At 38.1% G+C, this 16729-nt stretch overlaps 1 protein-coding gene across 1 annotated transcript in view; it reads right to left on the minus strand.

Annotated features, from left to right (window-relative positions):
* The window catches only part of LRP6 (LDL receptor related protein 6), a 99450-nt gene extending 83120 nt beyond the window's left edge, over nt 1–16330 (minus strand). The window contains exon 1 of the mRNA XM_031057013.1: nt 15894–16330. Within this exon, the coding sequence (XP_030912873.1) occupies nt 15894–16330 (437 nt within the window). The remainder of the gene's footprint in view (nt 1–15893) is intronic.
* Nucleotides 16331–16729: the final 399 nt, after the last annotated feature.

Raw genomic sequence — 16729 nt, forward strand, 5'->3', positions numbered from 1 at the left:
AAAACAGATAACCACGTTGTGCTCACAAACCAGCTAAATAACATTAAATGTCTTGAAAAAGAAACTTAAGTCAGAAATAGTGATTTGCTCAGGATTTGTCATCAAAAAAACCACCAAAACCACAATACACCACACAAAGAAGAATCAGAAACAAAATTCTCAGTTATCCACCCCTCGAAAAATGTTGTAGTACACAGAGAATCTGCTCGGTGCTACACAAATCACTCACTCCACTATAGTGATAAGGCCAACTGCACCACTACTAAAACTCTTGTCTTTTAATATTACACCACTAAATATGTGATGCTTTTGTAAAGTTACATGCTTGTAACTATTGCCATTTCAGGGCATATAGTCATCAACTTTATCAGTACCTAAACATTCCTTATCTAAACAAGTAAGTTCTGAAGCGCAAGTGATGCAACGCTACCATATACAGTTATTTTCTACACACTGACTTCCTTGTGTAAACCAGCTGTTGGCATTTTCAGAATTATTTCAGATTATGCTATCTGGATACCTGATACTTTATATCATGGCCCACTCTGCTGCTAATCACAGGAGCTGAGCATTCATTATAGCAAGAGTTACACACAGAAACCTTCCTTTGAGACATCATCTATTTATCTATGCAAGTGGTTTGACAGCTTTTAACTTAAATTAAATAGCATCTCACCCTCAACTAAAATATTCAGTTGCTACATTTCCTGACTTCATTTCCCAGGTTACATTTAGACCTTTACAACACCAAAACCTCGCAGACTGTGCCCTTTTGGGTGACAAACCATCAATTAAATGCTCCCTAAAGCAATTGTCTATTTAAGGCTTTGTGCTATGTTGTGATTTGTGAGCTGTCATTGATATAAAATACCAATATAAAAGATAAAACCACTACCCACCAACTCAGAACCAAGTGCACATGACAACAGACGCCTCCAAGTGGACCCTGGTTCTAGCCCAGCAGCCACCATTTCCATGTGTTGGTGTAACATTACTCACACAATCATTCCACAAATCACACAGCTAAGTGTTTCTATGCAAAAAAGAACCTACACATAAAAAGAAAAAGTGCCTAAGTCTCTGTGAACAGCACTCCCAGTAGAGTTTACATTTACCTCACTCACCCTGGCAATGGTCACAGATTTTATTACTGAAAATACACTTCAAAATACCAATTTAATCACATGGTACTTTTCTTCTGGCAGCAACAAAAATTTGTCTGTAGAACCATTCAGCTTACTTTTGCTGACATGTTTTGCCCATTCTTGTGCTTCCAGAGATAAATAAAAGAACTGCTTCAATCAACAAATTCATCCAATGCACTCTGGAACACATCAAGAGTGACACATACAAAACACTACAAAGCAGACTAAAAGCCTGAAAGAGCAGAGGGAACTCTTAAAAAGTGATTGGCAAAAAAAAAAAAAGGTTTGCTTCCTCTTATGATATGTGAAAGCAACCCTACTTCTCACAATACGAATAGTAGTAAAACACTTAAAGGAGGAAAAAACAGAGCTTGGTGTTCATGTGTGTTTGTGAAAAACACCTTTATCGGGTCACACTGTCTTCACTACTAGTTATTTTTGTTTAATGTAAAACCTTCTATCTTCCCACTCCACTTTCATACCTTCCTACTTCTTACCATGGTGATAGACACAAACTTAAATTCAGGGAAACTTGTGAAAAATAGACCAGGACTCAAATAAAACTGAATTCTGAAAGAACCAATTCAACTCTTTCACTACTAAACTGCAGTCATACCCTCACTGAAGGGCAGCTCTGCCCCAAACCAGAATGCTGTCCATGCCCACTACTGTCTCCAAAATCAGCTGACTACAGAGAATTTCAGTTTTTGAAAACAACTTAAAGCACCTTGAATCCTAAAGAGGGCAACAAATCGATCCACAAGAAAAGTCAAGGAAAAATAGGATACTCTGAAATAAAACTGGGCATGGCCATTCCTGTCAAACAGTTCCTACTGCTGAAACACTGAATGAGGTGTTGTAATCAAATTAACTATATAACAGGGCATGTGAATTGCATAACTCAGTCTACAAATGTCTAGGTGGAGACTGCACCAGGCCCTAAATTACCACTTTCTTAACTTACATGATTTCTCATCAGGCATGGAAACACAACTACATTAAAGTGGTGTTGTTTTCAGTCATGCAAGACAGGGTAGTTCTAGGTGAAATAAAACTATTTAAAGTCAAAAGCTTTAGGTACACAGTTTACCTAGGAATTTTTTTTACTTTCCAGATATATCAATTAATAAATCAATATCAATCATATCCCATTATAATTTTGGAGCATTAAATTGTTTTATTTTTTTACATCCTTAAAACTTCACAGTTAGTGACACAAAGAAAACACCAAACTATCTCTGTGAAGATTAGTACACAGCTCTCAACAGTATTGAGAAAATAGATGCCAGTGACTTTGTAATTCCAGAGGGACAGGCTGAAATGAAGAAACAAGTCATGTAATATCTTCAAAGTCAGACATAAAAAGGCTAATTGTTCCCATAGATTTTTCTTATTGTTTCATTAAAAAAGACCCAGAACTTTTCCATCATAAAAACATCAGTCAAGCATTCACTCAATATATGTTGGACAAGCTTTGTCTTACATTCATGTGAACTTCTTGACCATGCTCACACCAAAGGAAACCTACCTAGAAGCAACAGAAGATCATGGAAATAGCAAGTTTCATGGTTCACAAGAACCATACATTTGCCACAAAGACACATGTGCAAAAGAAAAATGTAGCCATTCCTTTTGTTGAAATGGATTTTTAAAAACGTCAAGCATAAAATTAATTACATACTTGTTTCTCATTACGTAGCTTGGGCATTTCTCAAATTCCCAGCTAAACTCTACTTCATTAACCAATTTTGGCACACACAGAGGGGAGAGCAGTCATCACACTGTTTTAAATGTGATTTTGGTCAGAAAAAATACATAGATTAAGCTTAATTATATCCTTTACCATCTCAAGGGGAAAACCCTTGAATTCCATATTCAGCAGTTCCTGAAAAGGAGTTTTATATGGTATCTAGGGTCCTGCACTAAAAAAAACAATCATTCAAGTCTGGACACTGGAATGCCACAAACTTTGTACAAAACCAGAGCTCTCTACCTTAACAGCATGGTCAACACTGCTATGGCAAAAAAAGGAATAATACTGTGATTTTATGTGTCCAAACTGTATGGTCTACCACAACAAGCCAGCCTGAAAAACCAGACAGGTCACAGGACAGATTCTAAGGAGCATCTGAAATATAGTTGGGAAAGCAGAACTTGAGAAAGAAAAGCACTTAAAAGCCACAACCCCAAAGGATATCCCTAATGCTTACATTACACACATTCCCTCCAAAAGCTGATGGCAAAGCACACTTTGAAAGTGGGAAAAGTGGATGGTGTACATGGTGGAGGCAAGTGGAGGGGAGAGAAGGAAAGAAGAATGGCACAATTAGATGATCTTGATAAATATGTAGTCAAAAAAGTCTCATCTTCTTCCACCTCAAAACCCACATATTTGCTTCTAACTAAGTTTTTTAAATGTAGAAACTTGACTGAGTAACCCTATTTTCAAAATACTGCATGCTTTTCCATTAGTGCCATTTTTTTTTAGTATATTCACTCCAAAAATTTAGTTTACAGATAAGTGGCTCTGCAGATTCTTCCACTGCTACAAAACATTTTCCTTTCCCTAGCTAAGCAGGTAGTTGTAAATTTAGGAACAACAATCCCCAATCAAATTTAGTCCTGAAAATCAGCAATAGAAGAATGATGCCAAGTCACTCATGAGTTTAAGATTAGACAGGCAGTACTCAAAGCAAGGTTGAAGCATCAAGTAATTCCCATAGATGACTTTCCACTTTATTTCAGGAGTGTTCTCATCAAGCCTGTTTAATTGTTTTGGGTCACTCTATTTGTTTTGTCTTTTCTTACCTTAAATATAGGACTTCTGCTAGTCTATACAGCATTTTCCAATATAACAAATTTTACTTCTGATCTTTATGAACTTACTTTTAGAGCATCTTCAGGAGTTTCTCTCTCCTCCATCTTTTCCAAACATCCTGATAGCTGCTCCAATTCCTTAGCTCCAGGACCACAAAGTGTGAGGTGAAACAAGCAGCAAGGAAGGATGCTTGTGAAGGCTTCCAGATAAAAGTCCAAAGGCTTTGCAGACTCTGAAATACTTACACCCAAACCAAGTTGTTCTGCAGCTACATTCTGTTTTTAATGGGTTGGCTTCTGTAACACATTTCAGGCACTTCTTATTCATAGATCATTTGGTGTATATACTGCTAACATTATACTGGTGAACTCTACAGATAAAATATTCAGTAGTTATTTGCAGAGGTCACTCTTTGCAAGCAGAAGAGTGAAAAAAAAAAAACTTGAACAGGAACCAGAACTCAAAAATCTAAAACTTCCCACCCTGTTGCACAGGTGGCCCTTTGGCATCTGGAGTCCTATTCATACTGGAGAAAATGTCAAGACTATCTCTTTATGGATGACCATAAAGCCCCAAAACACAAAAATTACCAAGCCTTTCTTCCAGACACTGCTTGGCTCTATTTCAGGTGTATCCTGCTGGACATTTAAAACTGCTGATGCGTAGAAATCATCCACATTCTGGAATCTCCTCTTTTAATTTTCATAAGCTAATTATCTGTGTGTGACAGCAGCCATTTTATTCTGAAGAGGGATACAGAGAAGACAGGACTTGCAACAATAGGGCCACAGTTTAATGAGAATCTGCCCCAGACAGGGGAAACTTGTGACTGCAAGCAAGGAGAACCTGTTTACATTTCATGGCTATCAAAAAGGCTGCCCTTTGTCTACTTAAATAGTGGGCAAAATGCTCTGGTTATACAAGTTGATGAAAAATTACCATATTTAATTACATTAAAACAAATACATTTATATTAAGGACTCAGTTTTCCAAGTCTCATTTCTTTAAATAGAAGAACATTCTTTTATGCAAGGAGACAATTCTTCTCAAGTTAAGTAACACATTTCTGTCAAACCTCAAGAACACATTGTACTTCCATGCTTTCATAGTATCCATCATTTAAATCCAAATTTGGTTTGTAGTTATAAAATGTTGATTAGGACTATATAATTTATTTAATGCTAAAGCTTTTAGTGGTTATGAGCAGCAATCAGAGCTTTACTAAAACAAATCTCTGGTTACAGTGCTGACTGGTTGGCCAAGCCATGCTACAGCTGCCAGCTCAGCACTGAGGGCTGGCTTGGACACCACATCCAGCAATGCTCCTGCTCAGCCAAGAAATTGCCTTTACACGTGTGGAGAGACAGGGCAACAGAAATGCTCAGCCAGAACCTCCCGCTACCACTGCTGGCCACACTAAGCACATTACAAAATACTGATTAAAACAGCATGCCATGCTATTGCAATAAAACAACAAATTGTTAAATCAGGAAGGCACAGTAAAATTACAGCACAATCTGTACTTTTTATACAGCTAGTAGAGTGTTTGTGTGACATCTCATGATCAGGTGAAGCACCAGTTTAGCCACATAAGCAGGGACAATTAAACCAGACAGCTCTGGACTGTTAACAACTGCTCAAGCTCCATCACATTTCAAGTGTTTACAGCAAGAAATAGCTGGTTTTGGTTTATGTATCTGAAAGTTCTTCCAGGATAGACTTACAGTTCCTCTACTTTATAAACCATATATCCCTCTGGAGTAATTTCCCTCCCCTGCTTGGTTTTTACACCAGGCTAGCCAGGCTTATAACCAGATCCAAACATGCACTTCATAGAAATAAATTTTTTTTGCATATACAAGAAAAATGCATGCTAAAAATCATAGAAATATCAAAATAGTATCTTTTAGTACAAGAGTAAGTTTGTCAGAATTTAACCTGGAGGTTAGATCATTATATAAGGCACAGTTTTATTCTATGACAAACATCTTGTTTATAGTAAAAGAATCTGCTTCTGCTCGAGAATTAAAGACATTTATATGCTTTGCTACAATACACAGCAAAAGAACCACACAAGCTTACACAATCACACAAACAAGACCATTTTCTTGAATTTTAAGGGAATTTTTAAACAATGGGCTAGAGCAGAGATCTTACTTATCCTTTGAATAAAAAGAGCAAGTTTCACACTTAACACAGATTTATTTAGAAAAAACCTCTTAGACTTAACAGTGCTCTTAGCTGCATAATTTCCTATCTTTACTACTTCTTGCTTGAAGTGACAGAGAAAACTTAATACAACTAATACTTTATGCTGAAACATGAAATTAAGATGTAAAAGTGAGAAACTACACGGTTCCCATGAGAAATGAAAATGAGAAATGAAAATGTAAAGTATGTGTTAAACAACCCTGGGGAAAGAAAGGAGGCGGGGGAGGAGGGTGGAAGAGAGAGGCCCAGAGTGCTGACTTTTTTTTTCTTTAGGAGAGTGGTATTAGAAGGATTCTAATTAAACCATTAAGGTCCAGAAAATGTGTTCCTATTCTTTATATTTCTGCCCATCAGTTCAAGGGGAAAAAAAGGATTCCATATTTATGGACACTTATGGTTTGCTGTTTGTGTTTGGTTTTTTGGTCGGGGTTTTTTTTGGGGGTGGGAAGGAGATGTTCCGTCAGTTTGTTTGGATTTTAGGTTTTAAGGTACAAACCAATTAGACGGTTTCAAGGATGAGATACAATTAACTAGACACAGACACCACAAACACATATTACATATACATTCTCACCCACACATATGCATTTAAAGTACACAGTCTAAAATCTAGAGCAATACCATGGAACAGCATCACTGGCTGATCTGAAGTGACTCTGCTCACACTGACAAGGCTCAGGTTTTTTTCTATTACTTTCCCTCATTACAGAACACCCACAACTGGGCCAGATGCTTTAAAAACAATCTAGAAGGGGGAATCCACTACCAAAGAAACAGACTGACCAGAAAATCACAACTTAGGCTATAGGTGTACAGCCAAGAGTTAAATGGAGTAATTTCTTTCTCCAAGTGTCAAGCAGAAATCCAAAGCAGTAACTTGTTTTGCTCAAGCTGATTTTCAGGGAATATAGACACAGATCCTAAGATGGTTAAATAGTACTGGTTCAGATATAGGCTCCACTAACAGCCCTGACATCCTGTAATGTGAACCAACTCTAATCTGCTTCTGTCCCAGGGTCACTGCACAAGTTCTCAAAATGCTTATTTAGTTATTTTATTAGGCCACCTCAGCATTTGTCCCTGCTATGTCCTCCTTTCTCACTGGCTGCACAGCAAAAGCTGCATTTGCTAAATGTCCTCCATACAATGTATTATCCTGTAACATTTTATCTGACCACTTTACAGAGATGTCAGAACTGGAACACATTCATTCTCCACAGGGACAGCCTTATTTTTTTCCAGGAATGCAGCCAAATAAAGATGGTTCTTCTATAGACTATTTTCTTTGTTAATCATGCTGAAATTTCATACAGCTGAGTGCTCTGATTTTAATTTTTTGAACAAATGTAATCCATAGTTTACTTAAAGAATATTATCAGCCTGTTTCAAAACATGCTAGCAAAAGAATTTATCAGCTTTCTTCAAGAAATGAACCATAAATCAATCTTTTTTTTGTCAAATCCAGTTATCAATGTCCTCCAGAGGAACAAAGGCAACTTTCTGCTCCACTTTCTACAACACGGACCAAAACCTTTGTTCTAAAGTTTGGACCAAACTTTACACTCTAAAATGAACACATTTCAGTAACTCCCCAAAACACGGATGGAGGACACACCCAATCCACAACAACCAGCCCTACTCTGATTTTAAATGAAGGAAATTAAGATTTCTTCCATCTGTGTACCCCATGAAAAGACCAGACACCACCATGCTCCTCTGACTTGCTGTGACTCAGGCTGGCTCTGTACAGCTGCAAATGCCCCTGGTCAGCTGTACAGGTGTATTGGCTGACACAGCACAGCAAGAACTGGGAGTATAATTTCATTTTATGGCAGAAAGTGTGGTTGTGGTGCTGCAGCTCACCAAGAAAGGCAAGAAGATAGTTGCAGGATGCAGCAAAAAAAGTTTAAACCTCACTGCAATGAGTTGTAATCACTAAAGGCTAATTTTGTCTTCTGGTGCAGATCTGCCTTAAGACACACTGTGTGCAAGGCTCATCATAATTTCTGAAAAAAATCTCCTCTGTAACATCCTGCTTTGAGATAGTAAAGAGATTACAAACAAAACCTTTTTCCAAGATGAATTATAAAAGTAATTCCTTGTGATTATTAAGCTCAGTCAGCTGCAGTGGTTTTAGTGAGCAATCACAAGCTCCTGGCTACGAGTCTTAACAGCTGTCATGGATTCTGAAGTTATGATTTCCTGACAAACACTGCCAACTTATCTAAGTTACATTTGGGGGAGGGAAGGATTATTTGTAAGGTTTTTGGTTTGTTTCTTGACTTTTTTTTTTACTTTGGCCCCTTCCTCAGAAACTGCAGGGACTTTCCTTTAAAGCCTCTCCACTTCCTTCACAAGCAATGCTACTTTGGAATTCTCAAGCAAGAACACAGAATGAACAATTTACCAGATTATAACTCTCTGCTGTAAATTAATATGGTCCCTTTGAGTTCTTGTTAAGTTATTAAAAGTTATCTTCATATTTTCATTTTTAGAAGTGTGTGAAAAAATATTTTTTAATTAACATAATGCATAACAGAAGCTTAAAATCATGATTTTTCTTTTTTTAAATACAATAGGTCTTCATAGTCTAGACTTGGATGCTAAATTATAATTGCAGGGACTGAAAATGCAGATACAGAAGCCTGCCCAAAGACTCATCACCAGATGTTATTCATGCAGAGCAGAAATTACTACCTTACTTTAAATACTTCATTCTAACTTATTAAATAAACACTGCATGCAAATCTGAAGTATACTTTGATACATGAATACTTTATAGCAAGTTGCATGAAGTTAACTAATTCCTGTCACCCTTATCACTACAGCACTGACCTGTTAAAGGACAGGACAAATCATCCCATTGAAAGTTACCTTAAATTGCCAATAGAACATCATTTTATACATGTCTCACCCAAACAAGTCTGAAGCTGAAGAAAAAGTGAAAAAAAAAAAAAGCCAAAGAACTGAAGTGTTCTGACAAACTCTACAGTGCTGCAAGATGCTCCTAACACTCACAAGAAGGTTTGCAGGAGCTGGAAAGCACAGCTCCCAGCTGATCCCCTCCACAGCCTTGTTTTCTAGCCCAAGAACTGAATGAAGGAGGTAGGGATGTAAAACTATTTTCAAACTTGCTTAAAGCTAAAAACATCTACAACTTTGTTATACAAGTCTATAAGAAAAATGTTTGTCCTGCACTAATCAATTCTGGTTTGATTTTAGCAAGCTAAATCTCTCCCATCTCCTCCCACAAAGAAAAAAACTAGGTAAAACAACTGCAAAATAAAGAAAATATATTAGCAAGCATGTTCCTCTGAGTTCTTGGCAACCTCTGGCAGTAGGGTGAGGACAGGCAGACAGTGGCAGTAACATCTAAAACCAGCACAGCAAGATTTACAAGAGAGGTCACCTCTCCGAGTCCTCACTGTTTTAAGTATGTGGGTTTCTGGTTACCTTCCTTCACCTCCTCCTTCACACAAGGAGAAAAAAGATGATGAGGAAGGAGCTAACATTTTGAGCTGTGCAACAAAATGACACCTTTACAATTTCTGCATCAATCCAACATGGAAATATCCTAGCACAGGACTAGAAACTAGCATGGACCATACAGGACCAATCTCAAAAAAACTTCGCAAAGTTTTGCCTGTCGATGAGATTTAAAAAACCCCTAAACAATAACAAACAACCCCCTTGAGTTAAAATTCAAGGCTATTACAATAAATGAATAATGTCTGCTCTTGTTTCCAGTAGCCACAAAGACCTTCATAGGACCAAGAGCAAAACTGCAAACAGCTTGTACCTGAGAAGCAAAGGGAGCTGTAGCAGTTCTGGGGCAGGAGATGGCAAGAACATTCCAGATGCTGTGCCAGGCTCTTGGCAGTATAATCCTGGCCTAGGCAACCTTCTCTGCTTTGAAAGGCCATGCCTGTAGATTGAAGTCAACCAGCAGTGCAAGAATCACTCACCTATGAGTGACAGCAGAGCTGCATTTTAGATCTTCCCGGAGCTACATGCAGCCCCAAGAGGCAAGGCAGGCCATCCCTGCTGCAGTTTCATCCGGACAACCTCTGCAATACTGTCGCAATCTTTAAGTAATGAAAAAGTATCTTGTGGATTTTTAATATCCCAGCTATTACCCGAATTTAGTGATGTATTTGCAATCATCAACACCATCTGATCAACAGAGTCTCCTTAGGTGAAGAAATATGAAATACACCTTCTAAATCTCTGTGCCATAATCAGAGGAGTCTGCAGATTTCATATCACCTGCCCACATGTCACCTGTAAAACCTCAAAATTACCTCCTTGGTACACAGGCCAGGCTATACAGCAAACAATCAGCTGAGTGTACTGATCTGTCACCTGTGAAACTACTGTCAGCACAGGAGCAGCAGAAAGATTTCCAGTCAGAAATCATCTGCTCAGGGGAGAGGTGGCATCAAGCAAGAGAAGGTATGAAGCAAAGCCTTCAGTCATTTGCACTATTTTGGGAATTTACATCCAAAGTGCCATTTTATGTTATGTTAACTTGCCTGAAAACAAAAAGATACTGTACAAGTGAATTTACTGAGAAATTCTGATTTTTTTTTCATTTTTAAAATGTTTTTCCCCCAAATCAAAGGTACTGTAACTGTTAATAGAACTGTCCATTTCCCTTTTCTTATTCTGTTGTATAACATCTACCACTCAGCAAAAGTACTACCACTTCCCACAAATCTCTCGTTGCAATGCTAAGATGTGAGCCCTGTACAACAGTAACTTTTGTGCTTGACATGCTCAGACACCAGTTTTCAACTTTCAAAAAAACAAAAGAAGTAAGTCCATAAAAAAATTATGTGTTCCCTGCAAAATTTGGCATGAAAAAAATGCAAGTCTGCTGGGGGAAGGGCACCCATTAAACCTGAAGATCTTCCCCAACATTCAAAGTACTTCATCCAGAAATCAACTTGAGCTGCCATAAAAAGCGTTGTAGCTCTTTGTACTCTAATTCCATTCATTAGCCAAAACCCTTTACAACCCAAAAGTTTTACAAGACCTTAACAATTAAGGTAACTCTATATAGTTACTTGATTTAAAACATGTACTGAAAAGCAAGCAATTAGTCAGCACTTCTAGGAGACACTTAAAATTCCCTTTGTGGTGAACAATACACACATAAAAGTGAGAAAAGCCAGCTCATTCTGATAGTGCTCCTCATGAAGAAAGTTGATTGTCTACAGGGTAATTTTGGGGGAATTGAAACTATGATAATGAATCCTTTACCACAAGGACAAAAGGGCTGCACAAATTAAAAAGCAAAAATAACCAAACATACCAAGCCCCCAACAACAAAAAAACCCAAGACAACAAGAAAACAGCAGTACAAATATACAAAACTGCACTTTAAAGCAATACTTGCTCAAGAAGCTGGATATGGCTTTTTTTTTCATCTTGAGGGCTGAAGCAGAAAAATCTCTTTTCTACTTGCTCAACTTTCATGTGAGCTGCTCTTAAATACAGTGCTCTCCTGCACTTGGTGATCTAACTCCTGGTCTTCTCCTGGAAAAAGTCACCAGTAAAGTGTCAGTGTTATCCCCAGCTGCAGATCTTATTAAAAAGGGCCTTGTGTTTTAACACCAGTCAGGAAAACAGTTCCAGAAAGGATGGGTAGGACCAAGGAGCCTTCCTGGAACCTGCCAGCTCACTTCAAAAGAAGGGTAAACTAACATCCCATTCCCCTCACCTTCATCTCGGGTCCTTCTCTTTCCTGCTATTTTTATTGAGTATCAAGACAAGTAAAACAAGGAAGTTGTAGTGTAAGTTTGAGCAATGAGAAGCTCAAACCTCAGAATGTACATAGGAGATGGCCAGTGAGAAGAATATAGATGTTTCAGATTTTAATGCCTTCCTACAGAAAGTAAAAAAAAAAAAGAAAACCAACCCAGACTTGGCTGCTGTGCCTCAGTTACCAAATAAGAAATATTTTCCATTAGTAAAGCCACTGCATTTCTTATTACTGATAACAGACATGGGAACCAAGTCCAAGTTGTACTCCAGTATCTCAGTTACACATAGAACCTCACACACAATCACCTGATGGTTTTGGCAGTGAAGTAAAGGCTGCCCAAATAATTTATTCTTTAATGCCTCAACTGCTTCTGCAATGTGCTCTGAAAGAGCCCAGTGACATTCCTCCAAAGCATCACAGCACCAAGCAGTGACCTTCACAACCCTGGAGTGTCCTACAGCAGCAGTTGTGAGAAAGACCAGAGCACTGGTGAAACATTGAAATTTTACTAAATTTCACTATGTGGGACACTTCCAAGAAAATGTATTATTCATCGCTGTGTATCTCTGCTAGCTTATACTGTTAACATTTCATTTCCAAGTAGGCAGTCTCATGTTTTCAGCAAGAGAGATACATTTAATAAACATACATCCAACCCCAGAAAAGCCTAATAGTTTGGGACTTATATCAGCTTTCAGCTTTTTCATGAAACATTTGGTGCATGCTATGTTAGATAAACTATTTTTCACAATTTAACTTGTTTTAACAATGAAAAACTGAACTAATTGGTAAGGATGACCTTAGCGAAAGTTTTGCTAAATTATTTCTTGTCATGAATTGCAAGTTTAGAAAATTGTATCTGAAACAAACATTGTCTGAGCATAATAGGAGGTGGATTAGACTGCAGGAAAATGTGAGGGGGTTTGCTTTTCCAGGTTTCATATTTTATTAACTGCTCTAAGAATTTTTTATGGCTCACTCCTACCACTATTTGCCAGGCAACATCTTGAAACCAAAAGACAAATACAGGACTAAAAAAAAAAAAAAGTAAATACTAGTGAAAGAAGCATCCATACAAGAACAGTTTGGGGAATTATTTTTCTTTTTAAATTTACATCTCTGTGCTCATGTCACCCTTCCACCTATATTTCAAGCTTTGGAGGCTGTTCTGAAATGTAACCAAATTTATTAAAAGCTGAAAGGTTTTCTGCTATAAAACTACATGTGAGAACTGCAATTTTTGCACCTGCAATATGGTAAACCATAAAGTGGATTTACTGCTGTATTACCTTCTTAAAACATACCCTTGACATAACAACTTAGAAAGCAACCTTCAAAAATTTGGAAGAAAGAAAATATTTTGTCCTTAAATTACAGTTGTTGGAGGGATTTTTTTGCTTTGGTCAGAGGAGTTTTGAGTTGGGGAAGGGGGTTTGGTGTTTGCTTTTTTTGCTTATTTTGTTTTAAATTTCAGCATATTTTTAGGAGTGTTTACTCCTACTGCTTTGACAGATCATCAGTATGGAGAAAGTTACAGGTTTGCTTTACTGCTGACCTATTTCATTTGTCTTTTTGTATTTTCCTCTTGGTGTAAAGTATTAAGAAAGAGTAAGGAGTGTGCAAACATGGAGTTGGGATTGCTGAGCATACTACTCTGCACGTTCAGAAAATACAAACACAGTTCTAAACAAAGACCAACAGGCTCCACAACAGAGCTTTACTCCTAACCAACAATCTCATTCTCTCTGATTACAAGCCAAATCAAAGCCACTTTAAATGTGTGCTTCCTTCCTTTTTCTCTCACTTTCAGGATGGTGGGTAGAAAAGACACAAACATTACACTTTCTTTACACTCTTAAAAGGTTTTAGAATCTAATAAAATACACCTAACTATCATTGCCTCCAATTTACAAGTTGGGAATACATGGAAAAAGCATACATCCATACTTTTGTTATTTCCAAAGCTTGAAATATAGGTACAGGAAAAGAAACATATCTTCTGCTTATAAATTGTCAAAGAACTATTGGAACTGTAGAAGAAAATACTCAAAATATAGTGTTTCTATGAAGTTCAGGAAAGAAGCCGAGTTTTGCAGAGATTTTCTTCTTTTGGAGGAAAAAAGCCAAACAAAAATTATAATGCAAAGAAATGGCAAGCAGCGAAACACAACCTTCATCTTTCCAAAAAAGCAAGGCACCAATTTGTCACCCCCAAAAAAGAGTTGGCTGAAAAACATATGTGAAATGGCAGTACAACAGCTTAGCTCGTTTGATCAAGGAAAAAAAATACAGTAAAAACTTGTTCTATACCACAGATATAAAATATTTTCAAAAGGCTACACAGCATCAAGGATATTCCATTAGTATTCCAATTTGGCTCTCCCAAACACCTTGTCACAGATGACTGCCTTTGGGGGGTAACCTCAAGCCAGCCATTCATTTAACATCACCAAAACTCCACTGAATTTTCCACTGTTGGCAAACACTGCTTTGTGCCCAGAACAGAGCAAAAAGAGCCACATCCAGGGACTCAAATAGGAGCTGAGACTATAACAGAGTTCTAGAAGGAGCTGAGACAAAAACACAGGATTTTTAAAACAGGAATTCCCCCAAGGGTGGGGGAAAGGAGCCTCTCTTGTAAATTTTCTGATTAAGCTTCAAAACACATCTCAAGTTGTTATTAATACAGTATGTTGACTTCTCCCATTTCTTCCAATATTTCAATAAAGCATGAATATCAACAACGAACAAAGCTGCAAAAAATTTCATTTCCTGACACTTCAGAGAGGCACAAGTCTGTCTGTTCACAGGCAGCTGACACAGCTTTTTAAGGAAAGCAGATTTTATTAAGTTTTAGGTTAGAACTTCTCCATTTCTGCTAATCTTCTGCACTACAGCCAAACTAAGTTTCTAGCACTGTTTTCTGAAGTCTGATGATTCCTGATTGCTCACAAACCAATATGAATGGAACTTCACAAGTCTGCAAATCACACCAATAGAAAGAGAAACAAATGATGCAAAATGGCTTAGGATAACTTTGACAACAGCATTTGAAATCATGCAACAAACAAGTGTTACAGTAGCCTCTTCGAGCCAGGTCTAATAAGCTCTCAGAGGTCTATAACACACCCAAGATAGCTCAGCTACCCTTGGAGGCATAAAAATCAGCAGGATGGCTTCTGTTGCAAGTGTGGAAAACAAAAAGGTTTAATAAAAAGGCAAAATAACAAACAAAAAAAAAACCCCAAGCCAGGTGCCAGAGGTTCTTGCTCCTGGTAAAACATCTTACAAAGTGATTAGTTTCTTTGTTCACTTCTTTTTCCAGTAAATTGCCCAAGCGGGATTTTTTGGCTTCTTTTCAATTAGTTATCCTTAAGTCTGAAGTGAAGTCCCCTAGTGTAGCCGTGACATCTTCTGAAAAATCCTTTCCTTAGGATTTTTTCTCCTGAGAAGCTGAGGCCTCAGGAACAAAATGTAATCAATGATTATCTGCTACTGTGGAATGCAACAGGTGGATCTGTGATTGGTCTCATGTGATTGTTTCTAATTAATGGCCAATCACAGTCCAGCTGTCCGGACTGTCTCGGTCAGTCACAAGCCTTTGTTATCATTCCTTTTCTATTCTTAGCTAGCCTTCTGATGAAATCCTTTCCTCTATTCTTTTAGTATAGTTTTAATATAATATATATATCATAAAATAATAAATCAAGCCTTCTGAAACATGGAGTCAACATTCTCATCTCTTCCCTCATCCTGGGACCCCTGTGAACACCATCACACCCTAGGCCTATGAGGTGGCTTTTTCACCTAATGAAAGAGAGAAACTTCTGTGCTTCTTTCCTTTTTGAGGAGACAAGGGATAGTTTTGTCACTCTGTCAACAAAAGGCACATTCCTATAAACAAGAAACAGTACAAATTTTGGTATTTGTAAGTATTTTAAAAAAGACTTACCCTCTTGCAGGATCTAAGGCAATCGCTCTGGGTTGATCCAATTCTTGCCAAAACAAAACTTTCCTCAGTGATCCATCTAGGTTAGAAACCTCAATCCGATTTGTTTCTGAATCTGTCCAGTAGAGTTTCTCCCCCAGCCAGTCACAGGCCAGCCCGTCGGGCGACAGAAGCCCAGAAACCACCACGTTTTGCACGCTCCCGGATCTGTTGAACTCTGTCCTTTTGATGGCTTCCTCACTGACATCACTCCAGTAAATCAAGCCCTTGAGGAACACGAAGTCCACGGCGGCCGCGTCCTCCAGGCCGCCCACGATCACCGTGGCGTTCTCCTTGCCGTGGGCGGCGTCCACCAGCCGCAGGTCCCGGCGGTTCGCGTACAGCAGCAGCGGGGCAGCTGCACACGGGACAGAAACACACACACAGACAGGTGTCAGCATCACTCATACCCATCACAGCTTGCACTGTCAGGTCATCAGGAGCTACAGATTTGAGAGTCTCTTTACAAAATTAAGAAATACTGGAGAGCCGTTTTGAAGTTTGACTAAAAAGCACCGACTCAAACCTTTTCAACTTAGTTACAAGTCTTCATAATGGGCAGCTCGCTATTCTGGGTTTGTGCATTATTAAAATAACATTAAAGAAGAAGGGAGAGAACAAAGAAAATGGAGGTTTGAAGTGCCCAAATGACACTGCTCTGTAGAGAAGGATCAGAAAGACAAGAGCATAGCAGTTTTCTAAGCACTCAGTAGTGGCTCACCTGAGCAAGGATTACTTTTCTTGATAGAATTTAGTAATATACACCCCATCTCTATAGAAGCATAATTCATGTCAAGCTA

This window comes from Geospiza fortis, unplaced genomic scaffold (assembly GCF_000277835.1).
Source record: "Geospiza fortis unplaced genomic scaffold, GeoFor_1.0 scaffold10, whole genome shotgun sequence".
Lineage (NCBI taxonomy): Eukaryota > Metazoa > Chordata > Aves > Passeriformes > Thraupidae > Geospiza > Geospiza fortis.